Source organism: Haemorhous mexicanus, chromosome 1, assembly GCF_027477595.1.
Source record: "Haemorhous mexicanus isolate bHaeMex1 chromosome 1, bHaeMex1.pri, whole genome shotgun sequence".
NCBI classification, from domain to species: Eukaryota; Metazoa; Chordata; class Aves; order Passeriformes; family Fringillidae; genus Haemorhous; species Haemorhous mexicanus.
In genome coordinates this window covers 109,709,987-109,735,114 of record NC_082341.1, presented here as the reverse complement: position 1 = coordinate 109,735,114, position 25,128 = coordinate 109,709,987, and the positions used below count along the sequence as shown (strand labels likewise).

The window sequence follows — 25,128 nt, the reverse complement described above, 5'->3', positions numbered from 1 at the left end:
GGATCTCCTGAGGCTAATCATGGTTTGGAAACTACATCCCAAAGTCTTCACTGTGTTAACACTTCATTTCAGGAAATAAAAAATAATAGGGAATGAAGGTGAATGCTGTACTTCACTAGATGAGCAATCTTGGAAAAGATTCCAAGAACTCCTTCAGATATTTGAGAGTGCTGCTGGCACCAAAATCATCTTGTTTTACTGTGATGTTGCTTTCACCTAGGTGGATAAATGTTCAGCTTCCAGTTTCCAAACAAATATCATCTCACTTGTGAGGTTCTTTGTCTTCCAAACAAAGCTTTAGCGTTTTGGGTTTTTCCTGAAGAATTTCAGCCTGATGGATATTGGCAGTGGAAGGCATGTTAAATAATGCATGAAGAAAAGGATGGACACAAGAAGTGTCAGTTTTCCATTTTATATCCTTTTCCCCTGCAGCCTTTGAAACATATTTTATGCAGTTTCTTTATAATTCATACAAATATATAAAGGCTAACCCTTCACATTAGGCTGTCATGAATATACCGTGCAAATTCATATGCAAATCAGATGTAACCCTCAGGCCATTGCCACATGCCCAGCTGTAAAAGAGGTACCACTGTGTCAGGCAGCATTTTGTTGTTTCTGGCAATCCCTCTGAATTTAAGTCAGTAATGAAACAAAATGGAACAGACAAAGGCAGTATACTTTACACTCCTTTACACTGGAAGTACAAGTACAAGTCTCTAACCTTGTGGGATTTTTGGCTGTCTCCAGGGTAAATAATCAGCCTCTGCTTTCGTTCCTTCTCTTAAAAATGCCCACAGTACTGTAAATGATTTGAAAGTAGTGGTGTAGTAAGATTTTATCTCAAAAACTGATTCCATATGTACAACAAACATCCTTTATTTCAAACACACATATATTTGCATTGCTTGCTCAGAGCTAGACTGTGACAAAACAAATGGATGATCTCATTCAAGAAAATCTTCGTTCTAATGATACAAGCTGGCATCATATATTTTGATAAAGAAAATACCTTATCTTACTAAGAACCGGTCATTACACGAGTGTCAGTATGGAACTGAAGAGAAGTATCTGAAAACGTTTGCTTCAATATGATCCAAAACCAACTGAAACCACTGGAAAGACTTCCACAGTCTTTTCTGAATTTAGTCTTAATCTCTTCCAGGCATCACACTCTATCGTGCATTGATACTCCCACCTAAATAAAGTTAAAATATTTGTGCATCAAAGAACAATTAGTCTGAGAAAAGCAAGAACAAAATATACTTTCAAAGAACAGTTTCTACTAAAAATTTAATATCAGTATTTTACCACTAGGCTAAAACAGCATAATACAACCACGAATGTTGACATAAGACACCCATTAAAATCTTAATTAAAGTTCATTCTGCATAACAGCAAGTCTTAGCAGTGCAAGTCATCTACAAAACACTATGAATTGCATTTGAAATTTGAAAAGAGTATGTACAATTCTTTTTCAAAAATACATAATTTATCAAGAGAGAAGGAGGTTTAATAGCATTCAAATTGCCCAGCACTTTAGGTTTGCCTGAAATTACACATACATCATATAATTTGGTCCATATAAATGTTATTATTTATCCTACCCAAATCTACCATGCTATCTAGGCTGAGGTCCCAATAAACTGGTATTTTACAGAAGGGCTTAACACTAGTAGCTCTGATCCAACAAATTCTCTCACCATAATCTCTTTGGAATTAATAATTTATTATACTTAATGAGACTTCTAACATGCAGAAAATTAGACAAGTCGTTATGTCTTCAAAGGATCACTTCCTGCCAGGCAAAAGTAAGAAAGCAGCAGACACTCAGTAGAGGGATGATCTCTCCAGCTCAGACAAACAGCTCACTATTTTTTTTTAAAGATATGAATCAATCATCTCCTCTTATGAAGCCATTGCTGCCTAGTTTTTGTAGATAAGTGTACATCTCAAATCTCTATATTCAAGTGTTGCACACCTGTCAATTAGCATTAATGTGCTACAAGGCTCCCTATTTTAGGTTTTATGAGAGCTTAAAGTAGTTAATTTCCTCTCAGGTTGCTCCTAAGCATTGAGCTTAACTTCAAAACAGTAAAATCTCACTTTCCTCTCTTCAAACATCCTTCATTCATCTCTTTGTCAGCAGAAATTCTATTTCTTTTAAACAAATACTCTTGTGTTGATGTCGTGACAACCAATTTGCGCGGCAGTGAAAATATGGTCCTTGTCCTCCACTGCTTCTTCCCTTCCTTTGGATCTCACATGCACAAGGCTGGATCAAGACTTAAAGGGTCTTCACCAAAAGAGATCACCCCAGACCTCTTTCCTGGGGAAGGTCAACTGGCTCAGATTAAAACCTCAGATTCGGACTGACACTCAGAAACTGCTCTTGCTTGAGCCAAGTCATGTCCGTAACACGTGGTCAGAGGAGGAAGTGGCCCTTGCCATGTAAGAAGGGCTACTGCACCCTTGTGAGGAAGCCAGTGTGCTGTCTGTGGTTGGTTATGGTTTTACTTTAGAGCGAAGCATACTCAGTAAACCTGGTAAAAGAAAGCTATGAGAAGTATGGGAAGATGCTAAAGTAGGGTTGAGGTCAGCAAAAAACAGATGCCAATGTAAGAAGGTGGGCCATATTTAGAAATAATAGGATATGGGTTTACACTAGGGAAACCAAGTGTAGTAGGATTCAATAATGCAGGTGAGGATAAGATTCTGGTGTGAGGATCTTAGATTTTCAGTCCTTTCTTTTCTCCAGAAGAGAATAATTTTCAGGGTCTGATCTGATTTCCACTTTTCCATTCATATATGACAGATCTTGGTTTCACTTCCTTAGGCTGTGGGACCAATCAATGTGAAAGGAAAAAAGTGGGAGATGAAAATGCTGTTTACCCACTGTAAACAACATTTACAGCTAAATATTTGCTCAGAACTGCCCATTCTTTCCTTAGGGGACTTTGAAGGAAGGGACTGGAGTTAAAACAGAAGACTCACCTTGTGTGTTTCAGCCTCTTACACTGCTCCAAGATAGGAAAAGCATGTGCAGAATTAGGGAAGACCTACTGAGTCACCAACTTTCGTGACCAGCATGGAATCAGTGTTAGCTGTTTTTTTCTTTGGGGCTGAAGGATGGGATTTAGCACCTGGAATTATTTTTTTGTGCTATGGTTTCTTTAACTGCTGCTGCAATGTACCAAAAAGAACGCGAGTGCCAATGCCTCTTGAGATTTCCTCTGCATTTACCTTTTCTCATTAGAAGTTATTTTAATAATCACACATTACTCCAGAGCAGCAAAAACGTGCCCTTGTTTCTGTCAGAAATATTGCACTTGGTATGCAAAGTTGTTTTTAATCTTCATATTGGTCTGCATACATATAGATAGCACCTTACAGCATTGTTTTTGCAGCCTTAATGGGGAAAATGTACGTACTGGGGCAAGGTAATTGGATTTCAGCTGAGAAGCAGCATTTGAATGAAATCAATAAAGATTCTGTCATCTAATATTTTAAGTTTGGTACAATGTGTATACTGCAGGTCAGTGTAAATTCATTAAAAAGATCAATGCAATGAAATTTGTCTTGGGTGCCTTGAAATATCCTAGGGTGACTTGAGAGGAAGTTGCCAAGGAAACAAGAGATGCAACTCAGAGAAACATTTAGGCGCTTTAACTTGATGTCTGAGTTCTACTGAGTTTCTGTGATAGTATTATATAGGAAGTTGTCATGGAAACAAAATTCAACAAATGGTTAATGAAGAGCCAGGCCAGGCAATTACTGCAGGTGGCTGTGTCAAACAGTTTGGACCAGAACACCCTTAAAAAATGGGAACTTTCTGCAGGTCCTTGGTGGTTGTTTTTCAAACCAAATAAAAAGAGGAAATTATGTTTAGGCACCAAAATGGTAGATGCATTCTCAAAACTGCTAACAGATAAAAATCTTTATAGGTGTGTTAATTTTTGATAATATAAATCATAACCCCTTAACCAGCCTGTAGAAGCTCTCCTACAGGTAGTCAACCCGCCTTGAAGTCCAGATATAATTCTCTTGTATTATTGTCCATATTAAATGAAACACTTTAATTAAAAATATTTTTAAAACTCAATTTGTATCTTGATTAGTGTCTCTTCTCTTCTAAAGGCTTTTTGTTTGACAGGATGTTTTGGTTTTGCTCTTTTACCCTAGGTTTAGTCCCATGCGTGCTTTTCTTCAGTAGTAAATCCTTGCCAAACTTATTTTAATTTCTGTAATAGAACATAACAGTCATTTTCCAGGATCATGCAAGCATCAATATTTTTCTTCCTTTATTATTCCGTTTCAGCTTCTCAATTTCCTGTCTCATTAGGTCTGAGGCATTTGTTAGCATGTGTACAGTGCTTTAAGGTCTCAGCACTGATGTGAAAGCCCATAACTTCCTGTTAAATTCAAAGGAGAAATCTAAGAACGCATGCAATAGCATGCAATGTGTATTCTTTTTTAATGCATTGAGGAAACCATGGCATTGGCAGTCTCAAGGAGATTGGCTGACACAGGCTCCATAACTGAATATGCAGAAGGCATTTCATTCTGTTTTATGCAGAAAGGAATATATATACATTCTGTTCCATACAGACAGACCACACCTAATGAATAGATAGGTAATCTAAATACTTCTGCATGGAAATTCCTTTCACAAAGCAACTTAAAATTCACAATAATTTTACTTCCCCAATGGAATACCCTCAAATAGTTGTTCCTGGGAAGTATTTCCTATCTAACACTCATACTAAGAACATAATACTATTTAATTTGCTAAAAAGCTCCTGGCCATTATGTTCTAGTTTCATCCTGTCACTTGTTAAAAATAAGGCTATTTGAGACATTTCACAAACATTTTTGTCTGCCTTAAATAGCAAGGGATTAAGATGCCAAGTACTGGATGACAATATTTGTAGCTACCTCATCATTTTCAGTTATAACTACAATTGTGAAAATTACATTATGTCATTTCTGCCAGCTAAACACACACACACACAAAAATGGCACATTTTGAAGCATATCTGTGCTTGCACAGGAATGAGGGTAAAGAAAGCTTGTGCCATGTGCTTGGCTACTAGAAATGCCATATGCTTTTAATGAGGTTTAGCTTTTTCATAAACACAGAAAAATCTTCCCTTTGATCCCTTCACTTCCTCCTCACCACTGTACCACAAAGGTGACAGAGGTTGGTGGAGTATCCACACGCCTGTGGTCCTGTCTCCCTCTTCCTGCTGCCCCAGGTTGTTCCTCATTTAGTGCAGCTGCATTGCTGGTGAACAGGAGGAAAAATAGGAATCCAACCCAAAAATGCAGTATTTCTAGCTCAGCAAGACCCTTCCAATTTGCTATGGGATTCTTGTGGAGTTTTGTGACTTAAAGAAAGGGAATGTAAGATGTAGTGTTACTTTCAAATCTGTCTTCACATGATCTTCACAAGGCCCAGATGGATGCTTGGATAGAAGAAAAAAGGGAATCAAACTTTCACAATCTCATTAAAATTCTGGAAATACCAGCACTTCCCCATTCCTCTGAATAAAGATTTCCAGGAAAATTTCAGCTTTTATGTAAGTTTCTGGACTTCATGGTCATGTAGAAAAGTGCTTAAAAGGTTTAGAAAGAGAGGACAGATAGGCTAAGCCCTGTATGGGATTTTTGTATGCCTTTTTTAACATCTACACATTATTGAGAGGCTGAAAGCATGATACATGAATGATTGGGACTGGTCAATTATCAAGACTCCAAATGTAAACCATATTTAACATGAATGCATGCCCTTGGAAACCACACACAATCTCTTTTAACATCAATTCTCCCAGCAGAAAATCTAAATAGAAGTAGGATTTTACCAAGCACCAGATGACATCCCTGAGCTGTGAAGGGTACAGTAAGATAAAGAAAGGAAAAATAATTCATTGTCATTCCCAACATAGTAGCTTTGCCTACCTTGCCCTTAAATGTATTTTGCAACCCGTATGATTCTGCAATTGTTCAGCTTTGTGCTAAAGATAATACAATAACCTTGAATTGTGCTTCATAGCAACACAATCAATTAACTACTTACATATGGACAAACACTTGAATATATTGTATTGTGTCTGGATGCCACATGACACTTCTCTTGTAGACTGCATTCAATTAACTCAAGGCTGCAGCGAGTTCCTGAGCATGCTGCAGAATAAAGCCCTTCAGTGAAAGGGTGTTTGCCTCTTGTGTGTCAAGATATTCAAACTTTAAAGTTGAATGAGTCCTCTGAAAGTTTAATTGCAACACCATTAGTGCTAGAAAGTCTGTTTTTAAGGCAGCTGAGGAAGCAAATCAGACTCTGGCTCACTGCTCATTGCCCAAAGACAGTGTAGTCACCTGGATAAAGGCAAAAATGCATCTTTGTTTGCTATGTAGTCAAATACCAAATGTTCTCTGGTTTTTTGTTTTTAAATAGCATTTATCAGAATTTATCAACTTCTTGAGATCCTAAGTAAAGGCGTATGGGAATAAGGAACCTTAAAGTTAGGGTTTCTTTCTCTACTATTTGTACTAGCTAACAAGAAAAAAAGGTGCTCCATTGTAACAGCTGTATTTTCCCAGCAACACATTTTGTTTGGTGTTCTGGAAATGCAAGCTGAAGAGATATTGAAGCTATGGGAATCCTGGGATACAAAGTTATTTTATCTTATTAATCATCTGTCCTTATTAAATGCTCACATAGGTTAGCATTTATGTAAGAATCAATGGCATCACTGGGTTTCTTGCATACTTTGTAATGACCAGTGCTACTACGTTCAGTCAGGGGTAAAAAATTAAACTTTACCTAACTAATACAATTATCATGTCACATTTCAACTACTCACAGAAAGCAATTTGCATCCCATACACAAATTTAATGCTTGTACCTCTGAAATTGGCAGCAGTTCTATAAAGAAATCTGATTCCTTATGAATGATTTTTCAAACTGTAAATGTGAAAACTCAACCTTAAAGAAATTCAACAGTCCTTTTTCCATTAATATAACTTTCAAAATGAATAGGTCTGTGAGCTTTTTATTCTTGAAAAACATAGCGGAGAGAGGCCAGAGCTGTCTTCCCAGGAAAAGTCTGTTAAATAATAAATATAAACCCCAATAACTTTCAGGCACTTCAAACCAGGCACAAAATACAGAAAACTCACAGCAGTTAGTCAGTAGATCAGAACCAAGGATCCAAGTAATTTTTATTCACTTGCACAACTCAGAGCAGTTTGTCTCTCACTGAACTGCTGTTTAGACGAAGCATCCACAGCAGAAGAACATTTTAAACATCTTGTGTATGGAACTTCCCACTAGGAAACACAGCTGGTGATATGGCAATTTAACAAAAATAAATTAAATCTATACACGACCCTCTCAAAGGCAGAGCAGTTTGCCAGTGCTTTGGGGAAAATTCTTCTGTTGCTAACATCCTCTTTCAAAAATTTTCAGGTCTCTTCTGATCTGCAGACCCCCCCTGCATCTTCACAGTATGGACTCATGAGTAAATTTAAGCCTATGACCAAAAGACCTAGCAAGGACTGAGCAAAAAAATCCACATCAAAGGGTACAGGCTGGGACAGAGAATCCAGTCAGCCCCTTGTTCTGCATCAAGGCAAGAGCTGTGCACTGTAGGATATGAGAGTGCACACCCATGAGCCAAGCCTCTTGCAAAGCTGGTGTGGTCTGCTCTTGGTGAACAGTGACAGGATGGGGCACAGACATAAGGCTGCTAAATGCCAGTTGTCCCTCGCTGGGGGGCTGCAGCATCTGGGGTGGACACTTCCAGCAGCGACACCTGCTTCTCCTCCCATCTGAGAAACTAGACCACCTGCTATCAAACACATCTGGTGCAGGGTCTGCTAACCCTGACTGTGGCATCCTTCATTCCAGGCAGAGAAATCCTGACCTCTTACTTTCTTTCTTGCCCAACACTTTTCAGCCATTCCCTGCACTGAACAGGCTGCATTGCTGAATTGGGCCACCCTTCAGCAGCGACCTTAACTTTAGACTGTGCCCTTCACTGGGCCAGCAAAGATCTGTTCAGAGCTCACATAAGCACAGGTGAAAAGTTTAAGTGTGCTGCTGACAGAGAGATTTTTACTAAAATGTAGGTGGGAGCCTGAGTTAAGCCTGTGGTGAAAATATGGTCTCAGTCTAGATAGTCCATCACAAGAATGACAGATCCAAAGTGCACCAATGCACTGTCCTAAATCACACTGTGGCTAGTGTCAGGAAAGGAAAGCCAATAGAGCAAGGAGGTAAGGATGAGTTCACATGATGAGTGAAAATATGTATGTGTATCCATAAGCCCACCCTACACACACACACACTGCATAATGTAATTGCATTTCCCATGATAACACCTTCAGGAAGACAGTTCAATTTCAGCCATGAAACATAGCTCCAGTTTTTTGGGCCTGTCATAGATTTCAACTGACAGTTTACTAGTTGATAGTTTGAGGCTGAAGGAAACACTTTCATTCATTTCACTGAGGGTTATAGTAGTGTGCAAAGGCACTGATTAAAATGATAAACTGAAAGAGGGCCAGAAGTGAGAGAAAACCTTTCTGCTCCCTCCTGCCTCTACTCACTTCCCGCTCCTCTGCACTGGATTCCTCAACCTTTGCCACAACTTGCTGGTAAATAGTCTGGGCTAAAATTAGGTATATAGCAAAGGGTAGGTGTTACCATCTGCTGCATGTTGTTAATTCTTGATGGCCTGATAACATCTATTTTTGATGTTCTTTATTAGCTTTCTGGGGAGGAGAATACAGGGATAGGGCTCTAGTGCCACCCTCAGTGGTTTGCAGTATTTGCTGCTTTTCTTCAGTTAACAGCCACCTCTGCCACAGCAAAGGAGTTTTAGAAGAACATGCTGGGTAAAACAAGTGACCATGACAATATTTGAGATATTATCCTTCATTTCAGTGCTTTGAAATCATCACTGCTTTTTCTCATCTGGTTCTGAACTCTCCATTTCCATTCTCCACCTACAATCATGCTCCCAAGGATGGAGTAAACAAGCCAGATAAGTGACACATGACTCTCAGCCTCTTACTAAGCATGTAAATTATGGTTCTTTAAAGACAACAGCTGAAGGCCTGAGCTGCCTTTCTGATATTATACATAGCTAAGTAGTTTGCATCATGCTCAGCTAGGCATACTGCAAACAAAACCCGGGAAGAGAAAATAACTCAGAAATTAGCTCAGGCCTCTCAAACTAAAGATAATCTTCATCATAGGTCAAAATTTCAAGTGAAAAGTTCAATAAATATTTTAAAGGTTAGTACTGGAGACTACCTTTTTAATACAAGCTTGGCATGCATTACAAGTTTTCACCTGGAATCCTAAGCTTTATACCGACCCGTTATTTTGGAATTCCGACATTATGTAGACTTCTTACTCTTATCTTGCACATCCTCTTAAAAGCTCCTTCATTGCATGCTACCAGTTGTCTCTTCCTAGAGCTCATGTTGTTCATACTCAATAACTCTTTCTTCTCCAAAGTGCCAGAGATTCACTATGACACCAGCTGTGACAATTAAGTGCTTCATCCTCTAATGAACCAGATGATGCAGCAGTCCAGCTCTCGATCCCATTGAGCTACCATCCTGGCTGGGTGCCTCTGCCATCTTGACCTGTCTGCCCAAAGCCCTTCCTGAGAAAGCCTGGCTGTGTTCTTCCAACTGCATGAAAAAGCCAACAAGCCAGGCACCGCTTTCAGGACTGGCAAGTATATTTGTTTTCAGCGTCTCTGCGGTGAGTCAGTGAGACAGATGTACTCTGGAGGGCTAGCAAAGTCACATTGCCTTTTTATGAATAGCTGAGATATTCAAAACTGCAAAACAGCTTCCCAGAGGAGGCAAATGCGCCCCAGCCTGAGTCGGCTTAGGCCCTCCTGGAAGGCTCAGTGTCTGAAAACATTAAGAGGTAAGAAATATCAACAGCAACTGTAAATGTCAGCAAAGAGAGTTACTACTCACAAGTGATACATTAAAGATCCCCATCCAGTGGGAAAACTGTATCTGATATTAAGCTCTCCCCAGACATAGAGCTCTGCTGCAGAGAGATGGAATACTTGTAACTGAAAAAGATAAATGCTCTGGCTGCTTTTAGAAAGCCTCCTGCATTATTTGCCTTTTTCAATCTAAAGAGATTTATATCTCAACATGAGCGGGCTCTACTCGAACAAGCAGAAAAAAAGGGAATGTCTGCAGGTGACAGTGTTACCCAACTCCAACACACCATGTGACTTAGAAGCAATACTTAGCTCAATATTTCTAAAATTGTGGTCCGTGATGTTTCTAAGGGTAAATAAAAGATACAAAAGAAGTTTAAAATGTTAGATATCAGGAGCAGCTGTCGTTCATTTCTAAAGGAGGTGGGTTTAGGATGTGGATTATAACATGAGGCTGCAACGTTCACAAGATGAGGAACTCGTGCACCCTCAGCTGCTACCAGCAGCTCAGTTCCTTCAAGGTAAAGCATTAATTAAAATCACATGTAGCTGTCAATTATAGTTTGGTTTGATACCCCTGTAAGACAGGGAGGGAGCTATGTCTGATGCAGCGAGTAAAAATGTTGGGATTACATGGAAAAAATGAGTCAAAAAATAGTCACAGATGGTTTAGAAAATACTACGCCTGCCTTATAGGGAGCTATCTGTTGTTTTCTAGTCTGAATAAGCTGAGAAATTCACAGAAGGGATGAAAAAAGTGGACACCAGAAGCTGTCAGGCAAAGGCTTTGTTTGTGTAATCTAGCAGCATTTCATTAGCTTCCAAGAAAATGCACAAGTTCATTCCAATTGAGGACCACCATGTGTGCTGTTGCTATAAAGAAATGGAAGAAAGAATAAAGGTCTTGCATATGAAATTATCACCTATAGTACCCACTCAGAGAAAGAAAACTAATAGTTGTATCCCTAAATCTTATTCACATACTCCCTTCTCTCACCAACACACAGAGTATGCAGAAGGATAAGGACTACTTGCTAATCCCTGGCTGTTGCAAAGGAAGATAAGTAATCTTCTGTAATCAAATCTGTATGCAGCCTTTGTTTCTTCATAATAAAGCATTCATGTTACAGATGCCCTGCCAGATTTTACCATCTTGCCTTTATATTGATTTTTAAATAGGAAAGCTATCATACTTCTGACTGCTTCTCATGAGGAGACTAATTAGATTATTTCATCATCTGGTTCATCAAAGCAGGAAATACTTAAGTGTCACAGCTGGTCTCGAACTAAATATCTAGTACCAAGATTTTAAGTGAAAATTATTATATCTTCAGTGGGTAAGCATTTCATAAATGGCTAGACAGTAAAAAATTATGAAGATAACAGATATAATCTCACATATTTGGGCTGCAAAGGGAGTCAACTCTGCAAGTGCATTTGGATTTATTTTCTCTTGCTAGTACTGTCATCAAAGAGGTTTTGTATAATGAACAGATCTGGAAAACTGAGAGAGCTATTTAGATTTCTGGCAAAGATTTATGACTGAGAATTCAAAACTCTGAGGCAACATCTTCATTTTAAGTGAATCTCCTGTTATTGATGCAGCCTTTCCAATCAGAGTACTCACCACTGTGGAAAGATCAACTACAAGGAAGCACATGCCCCTTGCAAAGGAACCATCCCACTGCCCAATCACTATTCACTGCCCATCATTCCTTTCTGAATTTGTAAAAGATCTTCCTCTCATGCACATACTGTGTACATTCAGCAAATCCTCCTGTAAAGGAATGTGTGACAAAGCCACAACTTTGTTGTGTTTCACCTTCTATATACACACAGAAGAAAAGACAAACTACTCATGTTAAAGAAGAGTTTGTTACCGCGGTGATTTGGAATGAAATGGCCACCTCTCACCAGCAGACACTTAGGAAAAGGCCAAGGCTTTGCAGGTCCACTTAAGACATCAAAAAGAGCGGTGTGATAGTAGGTAAATCATTTCCTTTAAAGAGTGTTCTCATGAAAATCATATGTAAAAGTGGAGTCTTCATTTTATATCAAAACCTCAGTAACTTTGTTATGGGATAATATAATCCTGTTTCTCTTACAGACCTATAATGTCATTATGTAAATGGCTATACAAAGCCATGATTGTATCAACTAAATGAAATTGTTGTGTAAGACAGTTGCCAGCCTCTGCAAATGAGGCTTTTCAGCACTGTAATACCAGAAAGTTTCCTCCTATAATGCTAGAGGTCATGCTAACATTGTTGATTCTGTGGCATTTTTACTTTGAGGCTTATCACAATTAACCTTGACGAGCACAGGACCAAAAAAATAATACTTATGTGGAAGTTGCATCATCCAGTGAAAATTGTAATAATACTTAGACTCCTCTTATGTTCTACACTTCCTTGACTTTATTAGAAATTTAGAAATCCTCATAAATTTGCTGGCCAGTTTACTTGTTTAAAAATAGCTCCTTGTAATCGAAACTCTCTTGGGTACTTTTAAAAAATTAGGCTGTAGATATCATAAAAATTTTCAACTGAAGTTTTGACTGGGTCACTTTGATGTGGAAAAACGTAATTCTTATGTCATAACTATCTTTTTGAAGTTACATGAACCAATAGATGAATCATGAACCTCAGAAAAGGACACACTTTCTTTCTGAACTCAGCCTAATTTTGGAGTGCAGAGTAATGGAAGATGCAAATCGTTTAAAACACACATGCAATAGTTTGAGGGCAGTAACAGGGCCATAAGAATATTTCCAATAAGCTGTCTTCTGAATTAATAGCATAAAGCTGTTACAAGACAGTGCTATTAAATAAACTGGTAAAATTCTGCTAAACAAACTTCAGTTAATGATCCTGTAAAATCATGACCCATCATGCAAATATTTTTAGCCTACTACATCATTAGCTATTCTTAAATTTCTAACTTATCTCTGCCTTTGTGCTGGTTTTACCTTTAATGCATTTAATTTTCTACATAGTAGTCAATGTGTAGCCATACTTTATGCTGAAAAAAGGCCAGAAATGAAATTCAGATTTTTGTACAATTCTGCAGCTGACCAGTAACCACCAGTGTGCAACATCTGCTGTGCTAAAAATGCTGGCCAGGGGACTGCACCCACTCTCCTGTGTTGAAAAATGTCTCCATCTCCAAAAAGGCAAAGAGATGGATCTTTACAGATCTTTACAATAAAGTCTCACACACGTGAATGAGCTTGTCCACAGCAATGGTTTAGAGAACCATGAGCACTGCAGTGGCACTAGTTGAGAAGTGTACAATCCTCATTATTCCACTGCTTTTTGGGCACTGTTTTCCACTTTGTTTTCTCCTCTTTACAGACCCTCATTTTCTCATACATAACTCATTTTCTCATCTCAAAACTGTATGTTACAGAAATACCCTTTAAGGAAGGACACAGAAGGGAAAAAAGAGATCTAAGACATCCCAAAGTGAGTATTCCACCAATCCCAGGTGCTTAAAGGACTGTAGGTTCCACAATCTGAAGCAAATGGAGGCAATATTACAGACAAAAATGAGAATGTCTGACCTCCTTCTCCCTCAGCAGAATTTATTGTTTGGGTTTTACACAAGAAAAGGAAAACTGAATACGAGTGCCCGACATTCCAACTAGTGATAAGCAATACAGCTATTTTACTTTAACACAATTTACTTACTGACATGGGGAAAAGGAAGACATGCCACTGCATAATGAGCAATAGTGGGGAAAAATCTTACTCAAATATTTGCCTTCACAGCATTTAGCAGTAGTTTTTTGTGGTAATCACATATCCTCTGAACAAAGAGAGATGTAATTCTCTCCCAGGATTTTCCTGGGAAGCTGTGAGAAGGCTCAGAGAAAACAATTCTTATGGCTACTTGCTGCACCTGTTGTTGTGCACATGTGGAATGTGTTATGGAGATTGTTTACCAAAGAGTGATTTCTTAATTGGACACTGGTGATGGTGTTTTGATTGACTGACCAATTAGGTCAAAGCTGTATCGGACTGTATGGCAAGGGTGATGTGTTTTTCATATAGTATAGGATGGTGTAGCAAGAATAAAGTGATGGATCAGCCTTCTGCAGTCATGGAGTCAATGCTCATCATTCCCTGGCGGAGACCACTGCTACTACAGTATTTTAACCATGAGTAATATCTACCTAGCTGATCTGAAAAAAGCCTCCTGTATTCTGTCAAGGCTACCATTTACATAAAGATCATCAAATGAGGCCTTACTTTGTTGTTTTGTTATCAAACAGGTAGCACCAGAGAACTGATAAATAAAATTCCCTTGTGGAAAGTAGTCCTGCTATGGTACTGTTGTCCTAATTATTTTTTTTACTTACAAGTTAGGCAACACAACAGAGAACTCACACCTTTCTCTCATGTGGCTTGCACATTTTATGTTCTTGTGTCAGCAGCAAATTTTGCTATTGCCACAAGTTCCCATCCTCCAGCCTACATTTACTAAGTAGCTCCTCATTCCTCCCTAATCACCAGATGTGGTGTTCTTGTTTCCAATCCCATGCCATATGGGATTCATGTTTCCAATCCATGCCACACTGTTATCTACAGCGGTTTGTGGAAACAGGCAACAAACAACTTCAAACCATGCAATTTTACAGACAAGCCTTCCCAACAGTTAAAAGAAATCTAAAGGCACTTCCAGTAAAAAAATATTTAACAAAATAAAGTTACTAATGTGCAAATGAATATTAGATTGAAGAAAACCAGTTGAGAAATAGAGAAGGAAGAAGGAAGAACTAAGCAGCAAAAACTAGAGCTTATGGAAAGTCAAACTTTGTTGTAAATAAATGCAAACTACTGACTGAAATACAAAAATGGTCTGAAACAAATAAAGGAAATTTGAGATTTTCTCATCACAGGGAAAATATAAAAGATAATCCATTTCTTAAGAAGGCACTGTGATTTCAGTGTCAAGACCCCAGTGTCAACAGTGCCTCCCAGCCCTTCTTTTCATAAGACAGGTAGCTAAAAAGCCAAAAAGCCAGAAGGGAGGACCGCTACAGAGCTCTGCCTGCAGTTTGGCAGCCAGAGTACTTCCAAGAATGCCTGGATGTCTTGAGACCAGAGGAATTTTGAATGTCAGCCCTGAGAGCATGGCTCGTAACTCTCTAACCCCAAAACAGCCCGTGTGGCAGGCTCAGACCCAGAGCTGAAAGCCCAGGCCCTGCAGCACACCAACAGTTCAGCACATTGAATAAGAATGTTTGCAAGTAAAAAGCAACTTTCTTTAGAAAATTTTCAGTTTACTTGAAGAACAACCCTGACAAGGTGATAACCTCAACTCCTTTATGCCAGGAAGAAAAGTCCTCATAGCTAGGCCCAGCAAAGTGACCCAGCCTTATTAGAGCAGCTCTGATGTCATTTTAGTGATGTCAAGGCACATGGAAGCTGCCAAAGAACCCACAGAACCATGCACCTGCCCAACCCCCTGCAGGCTTCCCATGCTTCTGAGATGTGGCCATGGTCATGGGAACACCATGGGAGCTGCTATGCTGTTCACTTGTGTTTTTTCACTGTCAATGTTATGCTTCCAGAAGATTACATAGCAAAAATATACCTAATAAACAGGCCCAAGGCAAGCTTTCAAACCATGTATGGTATTGGAACATCTCTATCCAAATAAATAGTACATTTTCCCCACAAATTGGTAACGTTAGGACACTGACAAGTGAAAATATGGTGATTTTAAATTTCTAGCAATGCACATATCGTTGTTATTCAAAGCACTGGATACCAGGGATTCACACTACTCCAACAGGTCAGCTTTGCCTGCATACACACATGCACATACACAATTCTCTCCACAAAAAACTGGCAGACCCAGCCATGGAAACACTGAAGGTCAGGCAGGGGCTGCGTATAGGGCTCTTGGCAACCTGATCCAGACAAAGATGTCCCTGCTCATTGCAGGGAAGTTGGACTAGATGACCTGTAAAGGTCCTTTCCAAATCAAACTATTCTATGATTCTATGAAAAAACCTGCCAGCTTGGACACCACAAGACTTCTTTCAGCAACTGGAACATACCTCATATGCCTTGGCTATTCTCCAACCATCTACCATTCTCCTCCTCTTATGTCCAATCCAAAATAAGCAGTAGGCAAGTTTTTATTGGTGTGTTGAGGCTAATGAATGCAATTATCAAGGCAGAGTAGCATTCATCTCCTGTAATTTATAGTTGTTTATGTAATTTGGAAATATATTTTTAAAAGTCAACCCTTTACTACTGCTGACACCTATCCAAGCTGAATGCTATGAAGAGGTATGACCTTCCTCACTTATCTCACTTCTTTAATAATGTTTAATCTTGCAAAAGAAGTTTTGCTGTTTCCACAGGAGTACATGCCTAGCAATCATTATTCCAAAAACATATCTTCCTGGTATAATTCTTTTTACTTCACAGAAGTTTAAAAACACAAGTAAAGGTCATATGCTAATTTGACATTTCAAAATCACACTCAAACCTGAAGATTCATAAAAGTTTGATTATGACACTTGATGTACTCTACGTATAGAAAAAGCTTAAAATTACTTCTTTTTGTAATGCAACTGAGGTTTTTTTGCAATAAGACATAATGTTAAAAGGCTTTAAATAGTAGAGAATATCTAGCCAAAGAAACTTTTACCATTGTCCTGCTAAAACAACAACAGATGTACCAAACAACATACTTTCTGAAAATTCTTCAGTAATCACAGATGTCACTTCTCCAAGTTGCCACAAGAAGAATTTATAGCTTAAAAAACCCTTTTAATTTGTTAATGTTGTAAGTAAAATACACACTCCACCAATTTTTTATTTGAATGTGTGATACAAGAACACAAAAGAAGAAAATTCCATTTAAAATAGGGGAAACAACCTTACAATTCCTTAGGAACACTGAAGATGTGCATAATACCTAGGGTGATACTTATTAAATAAACCTTTAACATCTCATTACCGTCTTGTATTCCTCCATCCTTACCTTCTCCCTTTTTCTTTCATTTCTTACCAACTTTGTAAACTCTTCAGAGCATGTTTTCTTTTTTATACAAGGCTTGACACAACAGAGAGTATTATTCCCTCTGAGCAATTAACATATATAACATAAAAGGAAACCAGATCTTAAATTGTCCTGTTATATTAGCTGGTTTCACTCATCACCGATCTTTCAGTATGCTGCAGATTCTGCCTCAGAATAATCTTTTGACAGACAATGAACAATCTGATGGCTGGTTAGGAATAGCTGGGGTCGTGGAGAGCTGGAAAAGTGTAAGGGGCTATTTAAATTATGAATTCAGCATAACAGGCAAATAATTATGTTTAAAAGATGACCCTATCAACTCAAACTATCAACTGCTAATACCACCATGAGATTTCCAAGTTAGCAACAGGCTTTCTCCCCCTGAGAAAATGCAATGGTTTCAGGTGGGCTGCAGATGTGGAACACCACTTCTGTCATATTCTTCACAGCCAGAGCAGTGGAAAAGCAGCAAACAGGTGTGCAAGACACAATTTTATAATTATTTAGGAAAGAATCATGTATGACACCAGTTCCAGTCTTCAATTTGACTTAGTCTGAGAAGCTTAGAGCCTGCCTGCACAAGTCCTCTACATACAAGCCATACTTAGAAGGCTGGATTCCCAGTTGCTGGAAGTAGCTGCTCAGCTGCTTCTATTTAGTGGTGAACACAGTGATGGAAGGTTAACAGCTGGGCTTGATCTTAGAGGTCTTTTGCAATCTTAATTATTCTAGGATTCTAGAAAGCCACTATTTGCAAGGGGACTCCACAGAAAAGACAAATTAATAAAGTCATCAATTCTTAAACAGCCTAAAGAAGGTAAATCCCTTAGAAGGGCTTTGCTGCGTAGCTCAAAGGAGAAAGGTGATTTCTTGATCTCTAAGATTGTTCATCTTTCTTTTAGTTGGAATTGAAATGATAATCTGGAGTTGTTCATAGCAGCGGATGTGGAACAGACAACATTGTCATTTCTTGTGCTGTTTTGTAGAGTACAAAGGGAAAACAAGGTAAGTGCAGCAGTTATCATTTATTACATGCTTGAGTCCCATCCAGCACTTAGTACTGGATGAGAGCATCTTGGGAGGGCAGGGGAATTCTGAGTGAGAAAGCAGAAGCTCCAAGTAGGGAATGTCTTCTAAGATTGCTTATATACTGACAGTTTAAAACACAGACTAAATAAAATGCAGCAAGGAACATTTTCCTTCCCTGTTACATTATTTACTTATTTTGAGTATATGTTTAACTGTTGGGGGAGGGAGAAAAAAAGCATTTTCCTTGTGTTATTAACGCTACTGCTCCAATAGGCAAAACATGGAATTGAACAGTAATACAGAAACTGGGTCTGCAAATAAGTCACAAGTTTTCTTTGTCATCTTTATTACAAAATTATCAAAAAATAGTCTGCTAACATTTGAAGTTTAACTTAAAAAAATCCTCACAGCTCACCAGGCTACCAAAATGGAAATGAAGGTAAAGTTAGGTAATTTCCAATGTATTTTGTTCTCCGTTACAAATAGTCAGAACTCAGGAACCTGCCATCAGGAAAATCAGTTTGTCCAGCACCTCTGCCTCTACTGCTATAAATAAGTAAGTGGCAGAGGCCTCATTACATTTTCTTTGTATTTTTCAAAGTAAATCTAAGCACAGCAAAAGATACACAAAGTGTACAATTCTTTAATATTTTTTTAAAGGGATCATTTTTTTGTTAGCTGAAAAATACAGCTCACTAGCATGGCTTTATAATGTTCCAGAACATAAGGAAAGACTCTCTGAAAAAATACATATAATCTGTTAAAATTTCAGAATTTTTAAGCTGTTGAGACTGTTCATTTACAATATTGTCAAAAAATTAACACCACATACACAATGACAGAATTACCAATTGTTTTAAAAGTATAATTTTACATAAAATATGGTCAGTCAAGAATTAATGTGCCAATAAATATAAGCACTGTTCCTTTTATTTTCTCTGAGGCAGACAGACACATACAAATATGTAGGAAGATACACTGCCTTCATAACTATTTTAGCTCAAAATCCATTGTTTTGCAAAAAAAACTTTAAGAAAACATGCAGCATTCAGAATTGTTTACTTCCATTGACTCTTGAAAAACAAGATAATATAATTCTTTATTATAATTCTTTAAAAATAGCAAGAACTATTTTATTTTTAGCTATTACAGCTAATACTGTAGCAAGAGCCACAGTACAGCAGTAGCAATGTGCTATGAGCTCAGATTTGATAGCTGGAGTGAAAATACGTTAAAATTTCTTTTCTTGAGGCTTGAAAAAGAACAGGGATGAACTTACACTCTAACATTGTTGCCAGATTAAAAATTGTTTTAACTCACCATATTAACCTGATGGGTTAATATGATTATTCTTCAAAAACCACAAGCTTATAGAACCACAAAATGCTTATTCTCTAGGGTCATGTTAAACATTGACCAAGAAGGAAAACTGCAGAGTAACCAGCCCAGTTATGCCAACTTTTTACCAGTTCACTGGATGGTCAAATATGATTTTGGGGTGGCTGACCACCCGAAACCAACAAGGAAACCCCTGGTACAGAGGAACACATGTGCAAAGGGAGGGGAACATGTTAATGATTTTGGGGAAATTATTATCCTCAATGTCAATGAATATGTATGTAAAATACAGAATATAAAACAGGAGCTTTCTCTGTAATCAGCATACACACTATTTCACACTACCTCATGCACCTGGCCAAATAAAGAATGCCTGCTTCTTAATGCTTCACTGCTGTTAAGGAGTTTTATCTTCACAGATTTTTGGTAACAACACCAGTATCTAAATATGTTCAGATCATCAAAATAAGGGACCACCTTGCACAGAGGGGAGATAGCATTAAACAGATATCTTGTCACTTAAAGAATTCTAACTAAAATGCAATTGGTTTTATTTCTGTTACCTTTAGGTGCACCATCAGTAATAAAGCTAAGTTCAAGAGCCCCCTGGGAAGATGTGGAATTTCAGAAGGTATAGATGCGTAAGACCATGCTCAGTTGTCATTCTGCAGAAGAGTGAAATAATCAATGTGCTGAAACTTCAAGACCTCATTTCCCCAGCTGGTCCAACCAGGCTGAAGATTGCGAGCAAACAACTCCAAGCATTCCACATCTGGCTTGATAAACTCTGCCAGAACTGCTGTGCAAGAGAAAAAAAAAAAAAAAAGACAACAACAATGACAATGGTACAAATAACAATAGCAAAAAAGTAAAACCTCCCCTGTGATGCTGGCAGATGAAAAAATGAATGTTTCATTAAAAAAGGGAGAGACAGCAAATTAATTTCAGAGGTTTCATCAAACAGCTGGACTATTTATAGTGAGAAAGTAATCTTAAATAAATGCCCTTGAGATTCTGAAAAATACTGTCAAGGCCTTCAATAGCCTTGATTTATTGGTTTTCATTTAGAGAAAGGGAAGGAGGATTTATTTCAGCCTCTACATAGATGAGATCTGAATTTTTTTTACTAATATCAACCAAACACCTCCTAAAGCCTCACTGAGCTCCAATAACATAGGGGCAAATACTTATATATATAAATAAATAAATACATAAACCCTTTCCTTAATTAAGAGCACACTCTCTTTTCCTCTGTACCTTAAAGGGAATAAAAGTATTTTTGTAATGACAACTGTTAAAAGTAATACCAGTTAAATAAGTATAGCACTAAAAGAGCTATAAAAATGCAGGAACTATTTTTTTCCCCAATATCAACCTGGCAGCTGAAGAGATATTTCCATAACTGTTACTGCTATTCAGTAACATAAATCTCAAATTTCTTTAACAGTTAGGCATTTTTGCTGCCTAAATCCAAATATAAAGACGCCTATCATTAACATCAACTGTGTCACTGATCATGACTGGTATTCTTGGAGTGATGGGAAAAGACCTTGCATCTTGCTTGAAAAGTATTATTGCAAAGAGTTTATTGTTAAATGTGTACTTGTCATATAGAACCATTTAGTCCGTGGCTGGTTTGAGCAACTCCTTGACTAGGTTTCATGAAATGGCTACAAAAACATTGTGTGTAAAAACATGAGAAAAATAAAGGGATAAGGAGCACCCAACACAGAGAAGGCAGAAAGACTGAAAAACTTATCTATACTAAAAATTGCATGCTAAGCTTTTTGGTTTGCTGCTGAAGATAAAAGAAGAAAAATTACAGAAACATATCTCTTCCCAAATGATACTTTGGTCATTTTTAGATCAGATCTGCCAATGACTTCTGAATCTCTGTCACTTAAAAATACAGCTCATAAGGCCAACATTTTGCTGCTTCACTCAGTCTCTTCAGATATGGTCATTGCAAAAACATATCCAGTCAACATACACCAAAGTATGAGAGGAAATGTTTTTTCTTTTTATTTTTTTTGGTGCAATTCAAGTACTGACTTTTTGCATCAAGTTTGCCAGTTGATCAGGTCATGGATTGCTCCTGCTGCAGAAAGATGAGCACCCACTTCACTTTCTAGTATTAGCCAAGATGCATTTCCTACCTACATGATCACCTCTTCCAAAGCTCCAATATATTAAAAACTTTTCTGTAAATATTTTTAATGGGCTTTATTGTATTTTGGCATGGCATAAAAATCTATTCGCCTTCTCCCAATCTTTAACAAATGTCACATGGATGTCTCAGATGGGTTATCATCAAGGCAGCTTTTAACCTAAAAAATACTGCTACCAGAAGGAATCTTATTCCAAAAACCTGCTTCTTTTAGAGGCAAGATAAAATGTTTAAACAAATCTAGCATTTACAGAGAAGAGTCTGGGAAGTTTAGAGGAAAATCTAAGTTCTGACAGAAAATTCACACACTGTTTGGTGTCGTGGGTGTTCATCTAATTAGACACCACTTATGAGTAGTTGCTTAATATCAATTTGCAAACACATCATAATAAAAAAAGTGGTAAAATTTATTGTTCTTTTCACAGCTCCATTAAGAAAATAATTTCTTGTGCATAATTTGCTGACAATTTGATCAGAGGGCCAAAGCAACTCTCCTAGGAGGAAAAGCTGAGAGTTGGTGCTGTTCATCTTGAAGATGAGAAGGCTCCAGGGAGACCTTATTGTGGCTTTTCAAGGCTTAAATGGGGCCTGTAAGAAAGAAGGCAACAAACTTATTTTAGCAGGGCCTGCAGCAATAGGACAGGAGATAAAGGTTTTAAACTAAAATAGGATCAATTCAGACTCGATTTAAGGAAACAATTGTTTACAATGAGGGTGCTGAAACACTGAACAGATTGCCTAGAGAGGTGGTAGATCTTAAAATTCATAAGTTAAAAAAAATCATCATAAGATTAGGTTCAGTAATCCAAAGCAGTTTTAACAGGCACCAAAAACTTCCATGCCTAAATGAAAAAATTTGAAAAGCCCACTTCAGAGATTCAAAGACTGGTTCACCAGAAAACAAAAAAGCAGTAGCCAAGAAATCGATCAGTTCAGCAGAAGCAGGAAACATGTGCCAGTCTTTCTATCAATTTGGTTCTAGAATTTAAAAAGGAAGTCACAGGAATCTCCCCCCCTCCTTCTGGCAGAGAGAGCATCTTTTTAAACTTAGAAGGCTTTTTAAAAAAAAGCAGCCATATTACATATAATTTGAAATCACATTATAGTATGATTGTTCATTGCTAGGTTGTAGGCATTTACATAATCACATCGAGCAGTAACTTGCACTGCAACAAAATTACCATATCAAAAGAGCTGAATTTTGTTGGCTTTAAATCTCATTACATTGGTTTCCTTCAAATAGGAAAAATCAGTGCTCAAATCACAAATTACGTCTTCTTTGTTAGACCTTTACATCACCAGGAGGCTATCTCAACACACATGGATCTGATCTGCAGCCCTCAAGCAAACCCTTGGGGTTTTTTCCTCTGAAAACAGCTTAGAGGAGTTCCATCAGTAGAAAAAATTAAGTATTGAGTTTTTCTACCACAGGAATAGATTGAAAAAAAAAAAAAAAAAACAGAACACAATTACTTCTATCCACTTACAGATACCACTGACAGGAAACAGGTTAAATAGATGATAAACAGCCTATTCTTTATCACTTGCAGGTGTCACAAACACTATGACAGCAACTCAGGTACTTATACTTGAGCACCTAATGCCCTAGGACACGTGAAGCAAGCACAAAGCCAGCTGGCAGACACAACAGCTCCAGAAAACCCATTTCATTCTGAAGCACGATCCAGTGGCCAGGCAGGAGACTTGACACACCTGCATACTCCTAATCCCAGACACATATTTAAGATGCATGCACCTAAAAATGTTTAAATGAGCTATCTTTGAAACAAGAAAGAGTTTCTCCTTATTTTTTGAACTTCCACTGCCTAAAAATCAGGTTCTGCATTGACAAATTGGATATATAAAGTGAAAATAACTGTCTGCTTTTTCACTGCCTGATCAGTGAGCCATGCAAAGCACAAAACACAAGTTCTCTCAGTTTAAAACAACCCTTCAAAAGAGTTTGCAATTTAGAGGTCCTTATTGCCCAATTTGTCTAAACCCTGGACCAGAAAACTATCTGAAATCCAGCTCAAAGATGGCTTTACAGTGCTTTACAGCACTGCATCTTTCCTGAACTTCAAGTTAAACCTAGATGCTGATGCAACAATCAATCAGTCTTACAGCAAAAGCTCACAAGGCCCATAAGGAAACAAAAGGCATTTACTTTTTTCAGTTCCAAGCAAACCTTTATAACATGGCCTAATAAACCATCATTGCTACAGGAGGAGGGACCTCCCATGAGTCTTCATTGCACAGTTCTCCTGAATATATGCAAATTAGTTAGAACATAGCCAAGAATTAATTCCACTGCTTTTAGGCAAACTCCTACACAACAGCATTATTTTCTGACAATAAATGCATATACTTAAAAACTGGAAGAGCAATGGCTGTAACAACAATCCATAATACAGGAAAAGGAAAAAAGGTGATGTGAAGTTATGTAGAACTTCATACATACATATCTGTAACAGAGTATCTTTTGTGCTCTCTAAGAGCACCATTGAATTGAATTAGGAAGAAAACCTGCTGTTATTTGAATCAAAACCTGGAGTAATAAAATTTGATTTTAACACATTTGCATAAAGCAGCTTAAGTACATTTACAATGACATATTAGAGCTCTAAGCATTGAACACAGCACATGCATCACCAAAAACCCCTACAGTTGCAATTTCATGGTTAAATGCACTGTAGGAACACAAACATCTCTTTTTGATGGCTTACTTTAATTTACATCCCTCTCTTCCCCCAGAGAGATAAACTCTTATAATCAGTCATTAAGTGTCTACATATGTACCAACATACAACCTTTATTGTTGTAATAAGAAACAAAGTGCCAGACAGCATCAGTAAATACTAATATTTTTGGCTTTGTTACTACTTAAACAAAGCATAAAGAATGTGTGTGACTCATCAAGTGTCCTTCTTCCCCCTTGCCAAATCTCTGCTTCTGTTCAAATTTCTTCTGAACTCCTCTAGGATGCAGCTCAGCTGCTCTCTACTGGCTGCTTGAGAATATTGCCTGGTCATGAAAGCAACACCTTGTACAGCACAGAAGTCAAAGCATCAGCAATCAGCTTTTGCTTTATTGTCTACATTTTCATTACATAACCATATTCTTCACAGACCTGCCAAAAAAACCTGTAGGATATACACGGATTTTCACAAAAACTTTTTAAACCATTCATATTGCTCCAAGCAAGCTCATTTTTTCAAAGAGAAACACAAATGCTGCACAATGTTATCAAATCTCATTATTCAACTGAAGACTCAAGGAATACACAAAAAATTAGGAAGGATACTTTCCTTCAAAGTCTACTCAGGGTTATAATTTATAAAGTATTCTCCAATATGGTTTCTAGATTCTGCCCTTGGAACAAAAATAATTGTTCCAAAGACCATTGTTGCACTAAAATTTTCCATAATACATCCAAACTGCTGATTTGCACCCTTGGATGCCTCACAAGTTTCCTGTTTGTGTCCAAGTTTGCTGATAAGTATTGGCTTGCTAAAGACAGCCTAGGTAACAGCCTCATAAATAACCACCCCACTGTTCATCAGCTTAAATCAACAG

At 37.8% G+C, this 25,128-nt stretch overlaps 1 protein-coding gene across 5 annotated transcripts in view; it reads right to left on the bottom strand.

Annotated features, from left to right (window-relative positions):
- METTL4 (methyltransferase 4, N6-adenosine) overlaps positions 1 to 25,128 on the bottom strand; it is a 47,024-nt gene that overhangs the window by 9,823 nt on the left and 12,073 nt on the right. Inside the window, exons 9-11 of one of the 5 annotated variants that reach the window (XR_009488203.1) lie at positions 19,949 to 20,184; positions 6,986 to 16,182; positions 864 to 6,944 (exon numbers count right to left, since the gene is read on the bottom strand). Coding sequence is in view for 3 of the 5 variants with exons in the window: in XM_059858871.1 (XP_059714854.1) it covers positions 20,039 to 20,184 (146 nt within the window). In the remaining 2 variants the exon portion in view is untranslated. Of the gene's footprint in view, positions 1 to 863; positions 6,945 to 6,985; positions 16,183 to 16,987; positions 20,185 to 21,938; positions 22,141 to 25,128 lie in introns of those variants that run through there. The other 4 variants (XR_009488204.1, XM_059858889.1, XM_059858871.1 and 1 more) reach the window with 4 other exon arrangements.